We start from the raw sequence: 13,249 nt of genomic DNA, 5'->3' as shown, positions 1-13,249 counted from the left end.
CCCCCTCCGTCTCTCCCCCCTCCGTCTCTCCCCCTCGTCTCTCCCCCTCCGTCTCTCTCCCCTCCGTCTCTCCCCCCTCCGTCTCTCTCCCCCTCCGTCTCTCCCCCCTCCGTCTCTCCCCCCTCGTCTCTCCCCCTCGTCTCTCCCCCCTCGTCTCTCCCCCTCCGTCTCTCCCCCCTCGTCTCTCCCCCTCCGTCTCTCTCCCCTCCGTCTCTCCCCCCTCCGTCTCTCCCCCTCGTCTCTCCCCCCTCCGTCTCTCCCCCTCGTCTCTCCCCCCTCGTCTCTCCCCCCTCCGTCTCTCCCCCCTCGTCTCTCCCCCCTCCGTCTCTCCCCCCTCGTCTCTCCCCCCTCCATCTCTCCCCCCTCCGTCTCTCCCCCCTCGTCTCTCCCCCCTCCGTCTCTCTCCCCTCCGTCTCATCCCCTCCGTCTCTCCCCCCTCCGTCTCTCCCCCTCGTCTCTCCCCCCTCGTCTCTCCCCCCTCCGTCTCTCCCCCCTCGTCTCTCCCCCCTCCGTCTCTCCCCCCCTCCGTCTCTCCCCCCTCGTCTCTCCCCCCTCCGTCTCTCCCCCCTCGTCTCTCCCCCCTCTCTTCTTTCCCTGTCCACCACCTAGAAGTAGTGTAATCATGTCCTAGAATAACAATCTGAGCCCAAACCGTCCATCTCACAACAGGTGTAATATTCTAGCAGTAACAAGACACTTGAAGCAGGCTTGGTTGGGTGTTTGCTGTGGGTAGGTGATCCTGTCAGGTTGTGTTTGCTGTGGGTAGGTGATCCTGTCAGGTTGTGTTTGCTGTGGGTAGGTGATCCTGTCAGGTTGTGTTTGCTGTGGGTAGGTGATCCTGTCAGGTTGTGTTTGCAGGGGGAATGGTCCAGAAACAGAATCCAGATATATAATATACAGATATACTGTATATGGCTGCGGGTTATAGAAATAGAATCTAGATAAAAATATCATCTATTTTTCTCAGTGTTGTAGCTGGCTGGTCTCTAGTTGAAGACCTCGATGGGGTCATCATGGTTCATGGACTCATTGACCACCTGTTGGGGAGGGATGGAGAGGCAGTAGTTAGCACCTGGTCATAACTAGACCCTGTGTTGCTCAGTCAGAGCATGGCACCAAGGGTCTTGGGTTCGATTCCTGCTGGGGCCGCCTATACAAAAAAGGCATGCATCTTAGTCGCTTGGATGAAAGCGTCCGCTAAATGGCATATATGCTAGACTACAAAGGTTTGTTAAAGGGTGTCCAACCACTCTGCCCAGAGTGCATGAAACACACTTTGGTGATTAAATCCAAAAAGTCAGATTTCATTACCTTTTAATTAATTTAATTTGTTATTTAACCTTTATTTAACTAGACAAGTCAGTTAAGAACAAATTCTTATTTACAATGACGGCCTACCAAAAGGCAAAAGGCCTCCTGCGGGGACGGGGGCTGGGATTAATATAAAAATATAGGACAAAACACATCACGACAAGAGAGATGCCACAACACTACATAAAGAGAGACACCACAACACTACATAAAGAGACACCACAACACTACATAAAGAGAGACGCCACAACACTACATAAAGAGACACCACAACACTACATAAAGAGAGACGCTACAACACTACATAAAGAGAGACTCCACAACACTACATAAAGAGAGACGCCACAACACTACATAAAGAGAGACGCCACAACACTACATAAAGAGAGACGCCACAACACTACATAAAGAGAGACACCACAACACTACATAAAGAGAGACGCCACAACACTACATAAAGAGAGACACCACAACACTACAGAAAGAGAGACACCACAACACTACATAAAGAGAGACACCACAACACTACATAAAGAGAGACACCACAACACTACATAAAGAGAGACACCACAACACTACATAAAGAGAGACGCCACAACACTACATAAAGAGAGACACCACAACACTACATAAAGAGAGACGCCACAACACTACATAAAGAGAGACACCACAACACTACATAAAGAGAGACACCACAACACTACATAAAGAGAGACGCCACAACACTACATAAAGAGAGACACCACAACACTACATAAAGAGAGACGCCACAACACTACATAAAGAGAGACACCACAACACTACATAAAGAGAGACGCCACAACACTACATAAAGAGAGACACCACAACACTACATAAAGAGAGACACCACAATACTACATAAAGAGAGACGCCACAACGCTACATAAAGAGAGACACCACAACACTACATAAAGAGACACCACAACACTACATAAAGAGAGACACCACCACACTACATAAAGAGAGACACCACAACACTACATAAAGAGAGACGCCACAACACTACATAAAGAGAGACGCCACAACACTACATAAAGAGAGACACCACAACACTACATAAAGAGAGACGCCACAACACTACATAAAGAGAGACACCACAACACTACATAAAGAGAGACGCCACAACACTACATAAAGAGAGACACCACAACACTACATAAAGAGAGACACCACAACACTACATAAAGAGAGACACCACAACACTACATAAAGAGAGACGCCACAACACTACATAAAGAGAGACACCACAACACTACATAAAGAGAGACACCACAACACTACATAAAGAGAGACACCACAACACTACATAAAGAGAGACACCACAACACTACATAAAGAGAGACACCACAACACTACATAAAGAGAGACACCACAACACTACATAAAGAGAGACGCCACAACACTACATAAAGAGAGACACCACAACACTACATAAAGAGAGACGCCAAAACACTACATATAGAGAGACGCCACAACACTACATATAGAGAGACCACAACACTACATAAAGAGAGACACCACAACACTACATAAAGAGAGACATCACAACACTACATAAAGAGAGACACCACAACACTACATAAAGAGAGACACCACCAAACTACATAAAGAGAGATGCCACAACACTACATAAAGAGAGATGCCACAACACTACATAAAGAGAGAGACCACAACACTACATAAAGAGAGACACCACCACACTACATAAAGAGAGATGCCACAACACTACATAAAGAGAGACACCACAACACTACATAAAGAGAGACACCACAACACTACATAAAGAGAGACACCACCACACTACATAAAGAGAGATGCCACAACACTACATAAAGAGAGACGCCACAACACTACATAAAGAGAGACACCACAACACTACATAAAGAGAGACATCACAACACTACATAAAGAGAGACACCACAACACTACATAAAGAGAGACACCACCACACTACATAAAGAGAGACACCACAACACTACATAAAGAGACACCACAACACTACATAAAGAGAGACACCACAACACTACATAAAGAGAGACACCACCACACTACATAAAGAGAGACACCACAACACTACATAAAGAGACACCACAACACTACATAAAGAGAGACACCACAACACTACATAAAGAGAGACACCACAACACTACATAAAGAGACACCACAACACTACATAAAGAGAGACACCACAACACTACATAAAGAGAGACACCACCACACTACATAAAGAGAGACACCACAACACTACATAAAGAGACACCACAACACTACATAAAGAGAGACACCACAACACTACATAAAGAGAGACACCACCACACTACATAAAGAGAGACACCACAACACTACATAAAGAGACACCACAACACTACATAAAGAGAGACACCACAACACTACATAAAGAGAGACACCACAACACTACATAAAGAGACACCACAACACTACATAAAGAGAGACACCACAACACTACATAAAGAGAGACACCACAACACTACATAAAGAGAGACACCACAACACTACATAAAGAGAGACGCCACAACACTACATAAAGAGAGACACCACAACACTACATAAAGAGAGACGCCACAACACTACATAAAGAGAGACACCACAACACTACATAAAGAGAGACACCACAACACTACATAAAGAGAGACGCCACAACACTACATAAAGAGAGACGCCACAACACTACATAAAGAGAGACGCCACAACACTACATAAAGAGAGACACCACAACACTACATAAAGAGAGACGCCACAACACTACATAAAGAGAGACACCACAACACTACATAAAGAGAGACACCACAATACTACATAAAGAGAGACGCCACAACGCTACATAAAGAGAGACACCACAACGCTACATAAAGAGACACCACAACACTACATAAAGAGAGACACCACCACACTACATAAAGAGAGACACCACAACACTACATAAAGAGAGACGCCACAACACTACATAAAGAGAGACGCCACAACACTACATAAAGAGAGACACCACAACACTACATAAAGAGAGACGCCACAACACTACATAAAGAGAGACACCACAACACTACATAAAGAGAGACGCCACAACACTACATAAAGAGAGACACCACAACACTACATAAAGAGAGACACCACAACACTACATAAAGAGAGACACCACAACACTACATAAAGAGAGACGCCACAACACTACATAAAGAGAGACACCACAACACTACATAAAGAGAGACACCACAACACTACATAAAGAGAGACACCACAACACTACATAAAGAGAGACACCACAACACTACATAAAGAGAGACACCACAACACTACATAAAGAGAGACGCCACAACACTACATAAGAGACACCACAACACTACATAAAGAGAGACGCCAAAACACTACATATAGAGAGACGCCACAACACTACATATAGAGAGACCACAACACTACATAAAGAGAGACACCACAACACTACATAAAGAGAGACATCACAACACTACATAAAGAGAGACACCACAACACTACATAAAGAGAGACACCACCACACTACATAAAGAGAGATGCCACAACACTACATAAAGAGAGATGCCACAACACTACATAAAGAGAGAGACCACAACACTACATAAAGAGAGACACCACCACACTACATAAAGAGAGATGCCACAACACTACATAAAGAGAGACACCACAACACTACATAAAGAGAGACACCACAACACTACATAAAGAGAGACACCACCACACTACATAAAAGAGATGCCACAACACTACATAAAGAGAGACGCCACAACACTACATAAAGAGAGACACCACAACACTACATAAAGAGAGACATCACAACACTACATAAAGAGAGACACCACAACACTACATAAAGAGAGACACCACCACACTACATAAAGAGAGACACCACAACACTACATAAAGAGACACCACAACACTACATAAAGAGAGACACCACAACACTACATAAAGAGAGACACCACCACACTACATAAAGAGAGACACCACAACACTACATAAAGAGACACCACAACACTACATAAAGAGAGACACCACAACACTACATAAAGAGAGACACCACAACACTACATAAAGAGACACCACAACACTACATAAAGAGAGACACCACAACACTACATAAAGAGAGACACCACCACACTACATCAATCAATCAATCAATTTTATTTTATATAGCCCTTCTTACATCAGCTAATATCTCGAAGTGCTGTACAGAAACCCAGCCTAGCCTACATAAAGAGAGACACCACAACACTACATAAAGAGACACCACAACACTACATAAAGAGAGACACCACCACACTACATAAAGAGAGACACCACAACACTACATAAAGAGACACCACAACACTACATAAAGAGAGACACCACAACACTACATAAAGAGAGACACCACAACACTACATAAAGAGACACCACAACACTACATAAAGAGAGACACCACAACACTACATAAAGAGAGACACCAAAACACTACATAAAGAGAGACACCACAACACTACATAAAGAGAGACACCACAACACTACATAAAGAGAGACACCACAACACTACATAAAGAGAGACACCACCACACTACATAAAGAGAGACGCCACAACACTACATAAAGAGAGACACCACAACACTACATAAAGAGAGACACCACAACACTACATAAAGAGAGACACCACAACACTACATAAAGAGAGACACCACAACACTACATAAAGAGAGACACCACAACACTACATAGCATGGCAGCAACACATGACAACACAACATGGTACAAACATTATTGGCCACAGACAACAGCACAAAGGGCAAGAAGGTAGAGACAACAACACCTAAATACATCCGATAACAAGCACCGAGTTCTGTTGACTGAGTGCCAATAAAAAGCTTGCGGTGCGCTCATTTCTCCGTTGACATTTCACAGATATACGCTTGTTATTCGCATAAATCTTTGAAAAATGACAGGAATTTATATGAAAAGCATGTACTAAAATATGAAAATACTACATGTCATGTCGCAAAATCTATATGTGTGTTACCTCTACAGTGGGGGAAAAAAGTATTTAGTCAGCCACCAATTGTGCAAGTTCTCCCACTTAAAAAGATGAGAGGCCTGTAATTTTCATCATAGGTACACGTCAACTATGACAGACAAAATTAGAATTTTTTTTCCAGAGAATCACATTGTAGGATTTTTAATGAATTTATTTGCAAATTATGGTGGAAAATAAGTATTTGGTCAATAACAAAAGTTTCTCAATACTTTGTTATAAATCAAATCAAATCAAATTGTATTGGTCACATGCGCCGAATACAACAGGTGCAGACATTACAGTGAAATGCTTACTTACAGCCCTTAACCAACAGTGCATTTATTTTAAACAAAAAAAGTAAGAATAAAACAACAACAAAAAAAAGTGTTGAGAAAAAAAAGAGCAGAAGTAAAATAAAGTGACAGTAGGGAGGCTATATATACAGGGGGGTACCGTTGCAGAGTCAATGTGCAGGGGCACCGGCTAGTTGAGGTAGTTGAGGTAATATGTACATGTGGGTAGAGTTAAAGTGACTATGCATAAATACTTAACAGAGTAGCAGCAGCGTAAAAAGGATGGGGTGGGGGGCAGTGCAAATAGTCCGGGTAGCCATGATTAGCTGTTCAGGAGTCTTATGGCTTGGGGGTAGAAGCTGTTGAGAAGTCTTTTGGACCTAGACTTGGCACTCCGGTACCGCTTGCCGTGCGGTAGCAGAGAGAGAACAGTCTATGACTGGGGTGGCTGGAGTCTTTGACAATTTTGAGGGCCTTCCTCTGACACCGCCTGGTATAGAGGTCCTGGATGGCAGGAAGCTTTGCCCCAGTGATGTACTGGGCCGTACGCACTACCCTCTGTAGTGCCTTGCGGTCGGAGGCCAAGCAGTTGCCATACCAGGCGGTGATGCAACCAGTCAGGATGCTCTCGATGGTGCAGCTGTAGAATTTTTTGAGGATCTGAGGACCCATGCCAAATCTTTTAGTCTCCTGAGGGGGAATAGGCTTTGTCGTGCCCTCTTCATGACTGTCTTGGTGTGTTTGGACCATGATAGTTCGTTGGTGATGTGGACACCAAGGAACTTGAAGCTCTCAACCTGTTCCACTACAGCCCCGTCGATGAGAATGGGGGCGTGCTCAGTCCTCTTTTTTTTTCCTGTAGTCCACAATCATCTCCTTTGTCTTGGTCACGTTGAGGGAGAGGTTGTTGTCCTGGCACCACACGGCCAGATCTCTGACCTCCTCCCTATAGGCTGTCTCATCGTTGTCGGTGATCAGGCCTACCACTGTTGTGTCGTCGGCAAACTTAATGATGGTGTTGGAGTCGGTGCCTGGCCATGCAGTCATGGGTGAACAGAGAGTACAGGAGGGGACTGAGCACGCACCCCTGAGGGGCCCCCGTGTTGAGGATCAGTGTGGCAGATGTGTTGTTACCTACCCTTACCACCTGGGGCGGCCCGTCAGGAAGTCCAGGATCCAGTTGCAGAGGGAGGTGTTTAGTCCCAGGATCCTTAGCTTAGTGATGAGCTTAGAGGGCACTATGGTGTTGAATGCTGAGCTGTAGTCAATGAATAGCATTCTCACGTAGGTGTTCCTCTTGTCCAGGTGGGAAAGGGCAGTGTGGAGTGCGATAGAGAGTGCATCATCTGTGGATCTGTTGGGGCGGTATGCAAATTGGAGTGGGTCTAGGGTTTCTGGGATAATGCTGTTGATGTGAGCCATGACCAGCCTTTCAAAGCACTTCATGGCTACAGACGTCAGTGCTACGGGTCGGTAGTCATTTAGGCAGGTTATCTTAGAGTCCTTGGGCACGGGGACTATGGTGGTCTGCTTGAAACATGTTGGTATTACAGACTCAGTCAGGGACATGTTGAAAATGTCAGTGAAGACCCTTGCCAGTTGGTCAGCACATGCTCGGAGTACACGTCCTGGTAATCCGTCTGGCCCTGCGGCCTTGTGAATGTTGACCTGCTTAAAAGTCTTACTCACATCGGCTACGGAGAGCGTGATCACATAGTCATCCGGAACAGCTGGTGCTCTCATGCATGCTTCAGTGTTGCTTGCCTCGAAGCGAGCATAGAAGTGGTTTAGTTCGTCTGGTAGGCTTGTGTCACTGGGCAGCTCGCGGCTGTGCTTCCCTTTGTAGTCTGTAATAGTTTTCAAGCCCTGCCACATCCGACGAGCGTCAGAGCCAGTGTAGTATGATTCAATCTTAGACCTGTATTGACTCTTTGCCTGTTTGATGGTTCGTCGGAGGTCATAGCGGGATTTCTTATAAGCGTCCGGGTTAGAGTCCCGTTCCTGAAAGCGGCAGCTCTACCCTTTAGCTCAGTGCGGATGTTTCCTGTAATCCATGGCTTCTGGTTGGGGTATGTACGTACGGTCACTGTGGGGACGACATCATCGATGCACTTATTGATGAAGCCAGTGACTGATGTGGTGTACTCCTCAATGCTGTCTGAAGAATCCCGGAACATGTTCCAGTCTGTGCTAGCAAAACAGTCCTGTAGCTTAGCATCTGCGTCATCTGACCACTTTTTTATTAACCGAGTCACTGGTGCTTCCTGCTTTAGTTTTTGCTTATAAGCAGGAATCAGGAGGATAGAGTTATGGTCAGATTTGCCAAATGGAGGGCGAGGGAGAGCTTTGTATGCGCCACTGAATGAGTTGTACAAGGCCATTAATCAACAGGAAAACGCTCATCCAGATGCAGCGCTCCTAGTGGCCGGGGACTTTAATGCAGGGAAACTTAAATCCGTTCTACCTAATTTCTACCAGCATGTTAAATGTGCAACCAGAGGGAAAAAAACTCTAGACCACCTTTACTCCACACACAGAGACGCATACAAAGCTCTCCCTCGAGCTTGTGGACTACAGGAAAAAAAAGAGGACTGAGCACGCCCCCATTCTCATCGACGGGGCTGTAGTGGAACAGGTTGAGAGCTTCAAGTTCCTTGGTGTCCACATCACCAACGAACTATCATGGTCCAAACACACCAAGACAGTCGTGAAGAGGGCACGACAAAGCCTATTCCCCCTCAGGAGACTAAAAAGATTTGGCATGGATCCTCAGATCCTCAAAAAATTCTACAGCTGCACCATCGAGAGCATCCTGACTGGTTGCAGCACCGCCTGGTATGGCAACTGCTTGGCCTCTGACCGCAAGGCACTACAGAGGGTAGTGTGTACGGCCCAGTACATCACTGGGGCAAAGCTTCCTGCCATCCAGGACCTCTATACCAGGCGGTGTCAGATGAAGGCCCTCAAAATTGTCAAAGACTCCAGCCACCCTAGTCATAGACTGTTCTCTCTGCTACCGCACGGCAAGCGGTACCGGAGCGCCAAGTCTAGGTCTAAAAGACTTCTCAACAGCTTCTACCCCCAAGCCATAAGACTCCTGAACAGCTAATCATGGCTACCCGGACTATTTGCACTGCCCCCCCACCCCATCCTTTTTACGCTGCTGCTACTCTGTTAAGTATTTATGCATAGTCACTTTAACTCTACCCACATGTACATATTACCTCAACTACCTCAACTAGCCGGTGCCCCCGCACATTGACTCTGCAACGGTACCCCCCTGTATATATAGCCTCCCTACTGTCACTTTATTTTTACTTCTGCTCTTTTTTCTCAACACTTTTTTTGTTGTTGTTTTATTCTTACTTTTTTTTATTTTATAAATGCACTGTTGGTTAAGGGCTGTAAGTAAGCATTTCACTGTAATGTCTGCACCTGTTGTATTCGGCGCATGTGACCAATAAAATTTGATTTGATTTGATTTGATTTGACTAAATACTTTTTTTCACCACTGTATATTGTTATACCCGTCAGGTAGCCTTAAATCTCTCACAGCCTCCAGTCTAGCGGACACCATGCTATTCTCATGATGTTTGACCACTTTACTTCTTTGATTTAGTCACCCTAATCTTGGCCCGTCCTACAAGGGTAGAAACTCCAAGAACATTTTAATGGATTATGATTACCATTGTCCATCCCTGGTCTGTGTGTCTGAACTGTTAATAAAATGTACATTAGAACCTCAGAGTTACAGACCCAATGAACAGGGAATATGCGTGGCTCAGTTGGTAGAGCAACGCCAGGGTTGTGGTTTTCGATTGCCACGGGGCACCAGTACGAAAAAGTTTGAAAATAGGTGATTTGCTGTGAGTCACTGGGGATAACAGGTATAGGTATGCTGTGAGTCACTGGGGATAACAGGTATAGGTATGCTGTGAGTCACTGGGGATAACAGGTATAGGTATGCTGTGAGTCACTGGGGATAACAGGTATAGGTATGCTGTGAGTCACTGGGGATAACAGGTATAGGTATGCTGTGAGTCACTGGGGATAACAGGTATAGGTATGCTGTGAGTCACTGGGGATAACAGCATCTGATATTCTATGTAAACAACAAGCCGACCGTACCTGTCCATCTCTGGTCTCGATCGTCTTGATCAGAACCTTTTTGGACGTCGTGGTTTCAACCTTGGGTCTGGAATCCATCATGGTTTCTATAGCGACAGATGACAACGAAGAGAGGAGTTTTTATACAGCATATTATTGATTATTAATACAGCATATTATGAAGTGATTTCTAAATCATGCATTGGTGAGCGAGTATCTTCATAACAGGACCTACCTCTCAGGTTTAAGGAGGAGAAGTTTGGCAGTGGAGTGATTCTGGAATGACAGAAGAACATGGAACCTTTCAGTCAATCAGTATTCTCTGTTTCCTCATCTCTGAACAATATCCTTCATCATCATCATCATCATCATTACCATCACCATCACCTGCTCTCCTCTCCCTCCAGCAGTTTTCTGTAAGCCTAGGTAGCTACAGTGCATTCGGAAAGTATTCAGACCGCTTGACTAATCCACATTTTGTTACGTTACAGCCTTATTCTAAAATTGATGAAATTGTTTTTTTTCCCCTCAATCTACACACAATACCCCATAATGACAAAGCAAAAACAGGTTTTTAGAAATGTTAGCAACTTCTTTTTTTTTACCCCGAAATATCACATTTACATAAGTATTCAGACCCTTTACTCAGTACTTTGTTGAAGCACCTATGGCAGCGATTACAGCCTCAAGTTTTCTTGGGTATGACGCTACAAGCTTGGCACACCTGTATTTGGGGAGTTTCTCCCATTCTTCTCTGCAGATCCTCTTAAGCTCTGTCAGGTTGGATGGGGAGCGTTGCTGCACAGCTATTTTGAGGTCTGTCCAGAGATGTTTTATCGGGTTCAAGTCCGGGCTCTGGCAGGGCCACTCAAGGACATTCAGAGACTTGTCCCGATGCCACTCCTGCGTTGTCTTGGCTGTGTACTTAGGGTTGTTGTCCTGTTGGAAGGTGAACCTTCGCCCCAGTCTGAGGTCCTGAGTGCTCTGGAGCAGGTTTTCATCAAGGATTTCTCTGTACTTTGCTCCGTTCATCTTTGCCTCGATCCTGACTAGTCTCCCAGTCCCTGCCGCTGAAAAACACCCCCACAGCATGCTTCACCGTAGAGATGGTGCCAGGTTTCCTCCAGACGTGACGCTTGGCATTCTCCCATCTCCACAGAGGAACTCTGGAGCTCTGTCAGAGTGACCACCAGGTTCTCGGTCACCTCCCTGACCAAGGCCCTTCTCCCCCGATTGCTCAGTTTGGCCGGGCGGCCAGCTCGGGGAATAGTCTTGGTGGTTCCAAACTTCTTCCATTTAAGAATGATGGAGGCCACTGTGTTCTTGGGGACCTTCAATGCTGCAGAAATTTTTTGGTACCCTTCCCCAGATCTGTGCCTCGACACAATCCTGTCTCTGAGCTCTACGGACAATTCCTTCGACCTCATGGCTTGGTTTTTGCTCTGACATCCACTGTCAGCTGTGGGACCTTGTATAGACAGGTGTGTGCCTTTCCAAATCATGTCCAATCAATTGGATTTACCACAGGTGGTCTCCAATCAAGTTGTAGAAACATCTCAAGGATGATCAATGGAAACAGGATGCACCTGAGCTCCATTTAGAGTCTCATAGCTAAGGGTCTGAATACTTATGTAAATAAGGTATTTCTGTTTTTAAATTGTAATACATTTACAAACATTTCTAAAAACCAGTTTTTGCTTTGTCATTATGGGGTATTGTGTGTAGATTGATGATCATTTTTATTTATTTAATCAATGTTATAATAAGGCTGTAACGTAACAAAATGTGGAAAAAGTAAAGGGGTCTGAATAGTTTTTCTGAATGCACTATATACACACATGTCCATCATCAACATCCTGACTGTCACGCTCCTCCTCCCTTGCTCTCTCTCCTCCCTCTCCATCCTCTCTCCCTCTCGCTTTATTCCTCCTCCCCCCAGTAGTTTCCTGTAGGTAGCTATCTCTATGTCCAGGACATCTTACCTGCTCTCCTCTCCCTCCAGTAGTTTCCTGTAGGTAGCTATCTCTATGTCCAGGGCCATCTTGACGTTGAGGAGGTCCTGGTATTCTCTGAGGTGTCTGGCCATCTCATCCTTCATGTTCCTGATGTCCTCCTCCAGACCACTGATGTTGTCCTGGTAACCAGACGACTCAATACTGAAGTTCTCCTCGATCTCCCTCATCTGACGCTCCATAGACTCATTCTGGGAGGAGTAGAGGGGAGAGAGAAAGAGAGAGAGAATGAGGGGGGAGGGGAGAAAGAGAGAAAGGGGGATGAGAGGGAGGAAAGAGGGGGAAGAGAGCGAGAGAGAGAGGAGGATGAGAGAGGGGGTAGAGAGAGAGAGAGAGAGAGAGAGAGAGAGAGAGAGAAGGATGAGAGAGGGGGTAGAGAGAGAAAGAGAGAGGAGGATGAGAGAGGGGATAGAGCAAGAGAAAGAGAGAGGAGGATGAGAGAGGGGGTAGAGAGAGAGAGAGGAGGATGAGAG

At 45.4% G+C, this 13,249-nt stretch overlaps 1 protein-coding gene across 1 annotated transcript in view; it reads right to left on the bottom strand.

The window, feature by feature from the left end:
- Window positions 1–805: 805 nt before the first annotated feature.
- The window catches only part of LOC121557247 (vimentin A2), a 33,949-nt gene continuing 21,505 nt past the window's right edge, over window positions 806–13,249 (bottom strand). Inside the window, exons 6-9 of the mRNA XM_041871083.2 lie at window positions 12,747–12,967; window positions 11,000–11,040; window positions 10,786–10,871; window positions 806–1,037 (exon numbers count right to left, since the gene is read on the bottom strand). Coding sequence (XP_041727017.1) covers window positions 987–1,037; window positions 10,786–10,871; window positions 11,000–11,040; window positions 12,747–12,967 — 399 coding nt within the window. The 3' untranslated portion in view covers window positions 806–986. The remainder of the gene's footprint in view (window positions 1,038–10,785; window positions 10,872–10,999; window positions 11,041–12,746; window positions 12,968–13,249) is intronic.

Source organism: Coregonus clupeaformis, chromosome 14, assembly GCF_020615455.1.
Source record: "Coregonus clupeaformis isolate EN_2021a chromosome 14, ASM2061545v1, whole genome shotgun sequence".
In the NCBI taxonomy this organism is placed as follows: Eukaryota; Metazoa; Chordata; class Actinopteri; order Salmoniformes; family Salmonidae; genus Coregonus; species Coregonus clupeaformis.
The sequence above is the reverse complement of the archived record's forward strand: the minus strand, read 5'-3'. Positions and strand labels throughout refer to the sequence as shown.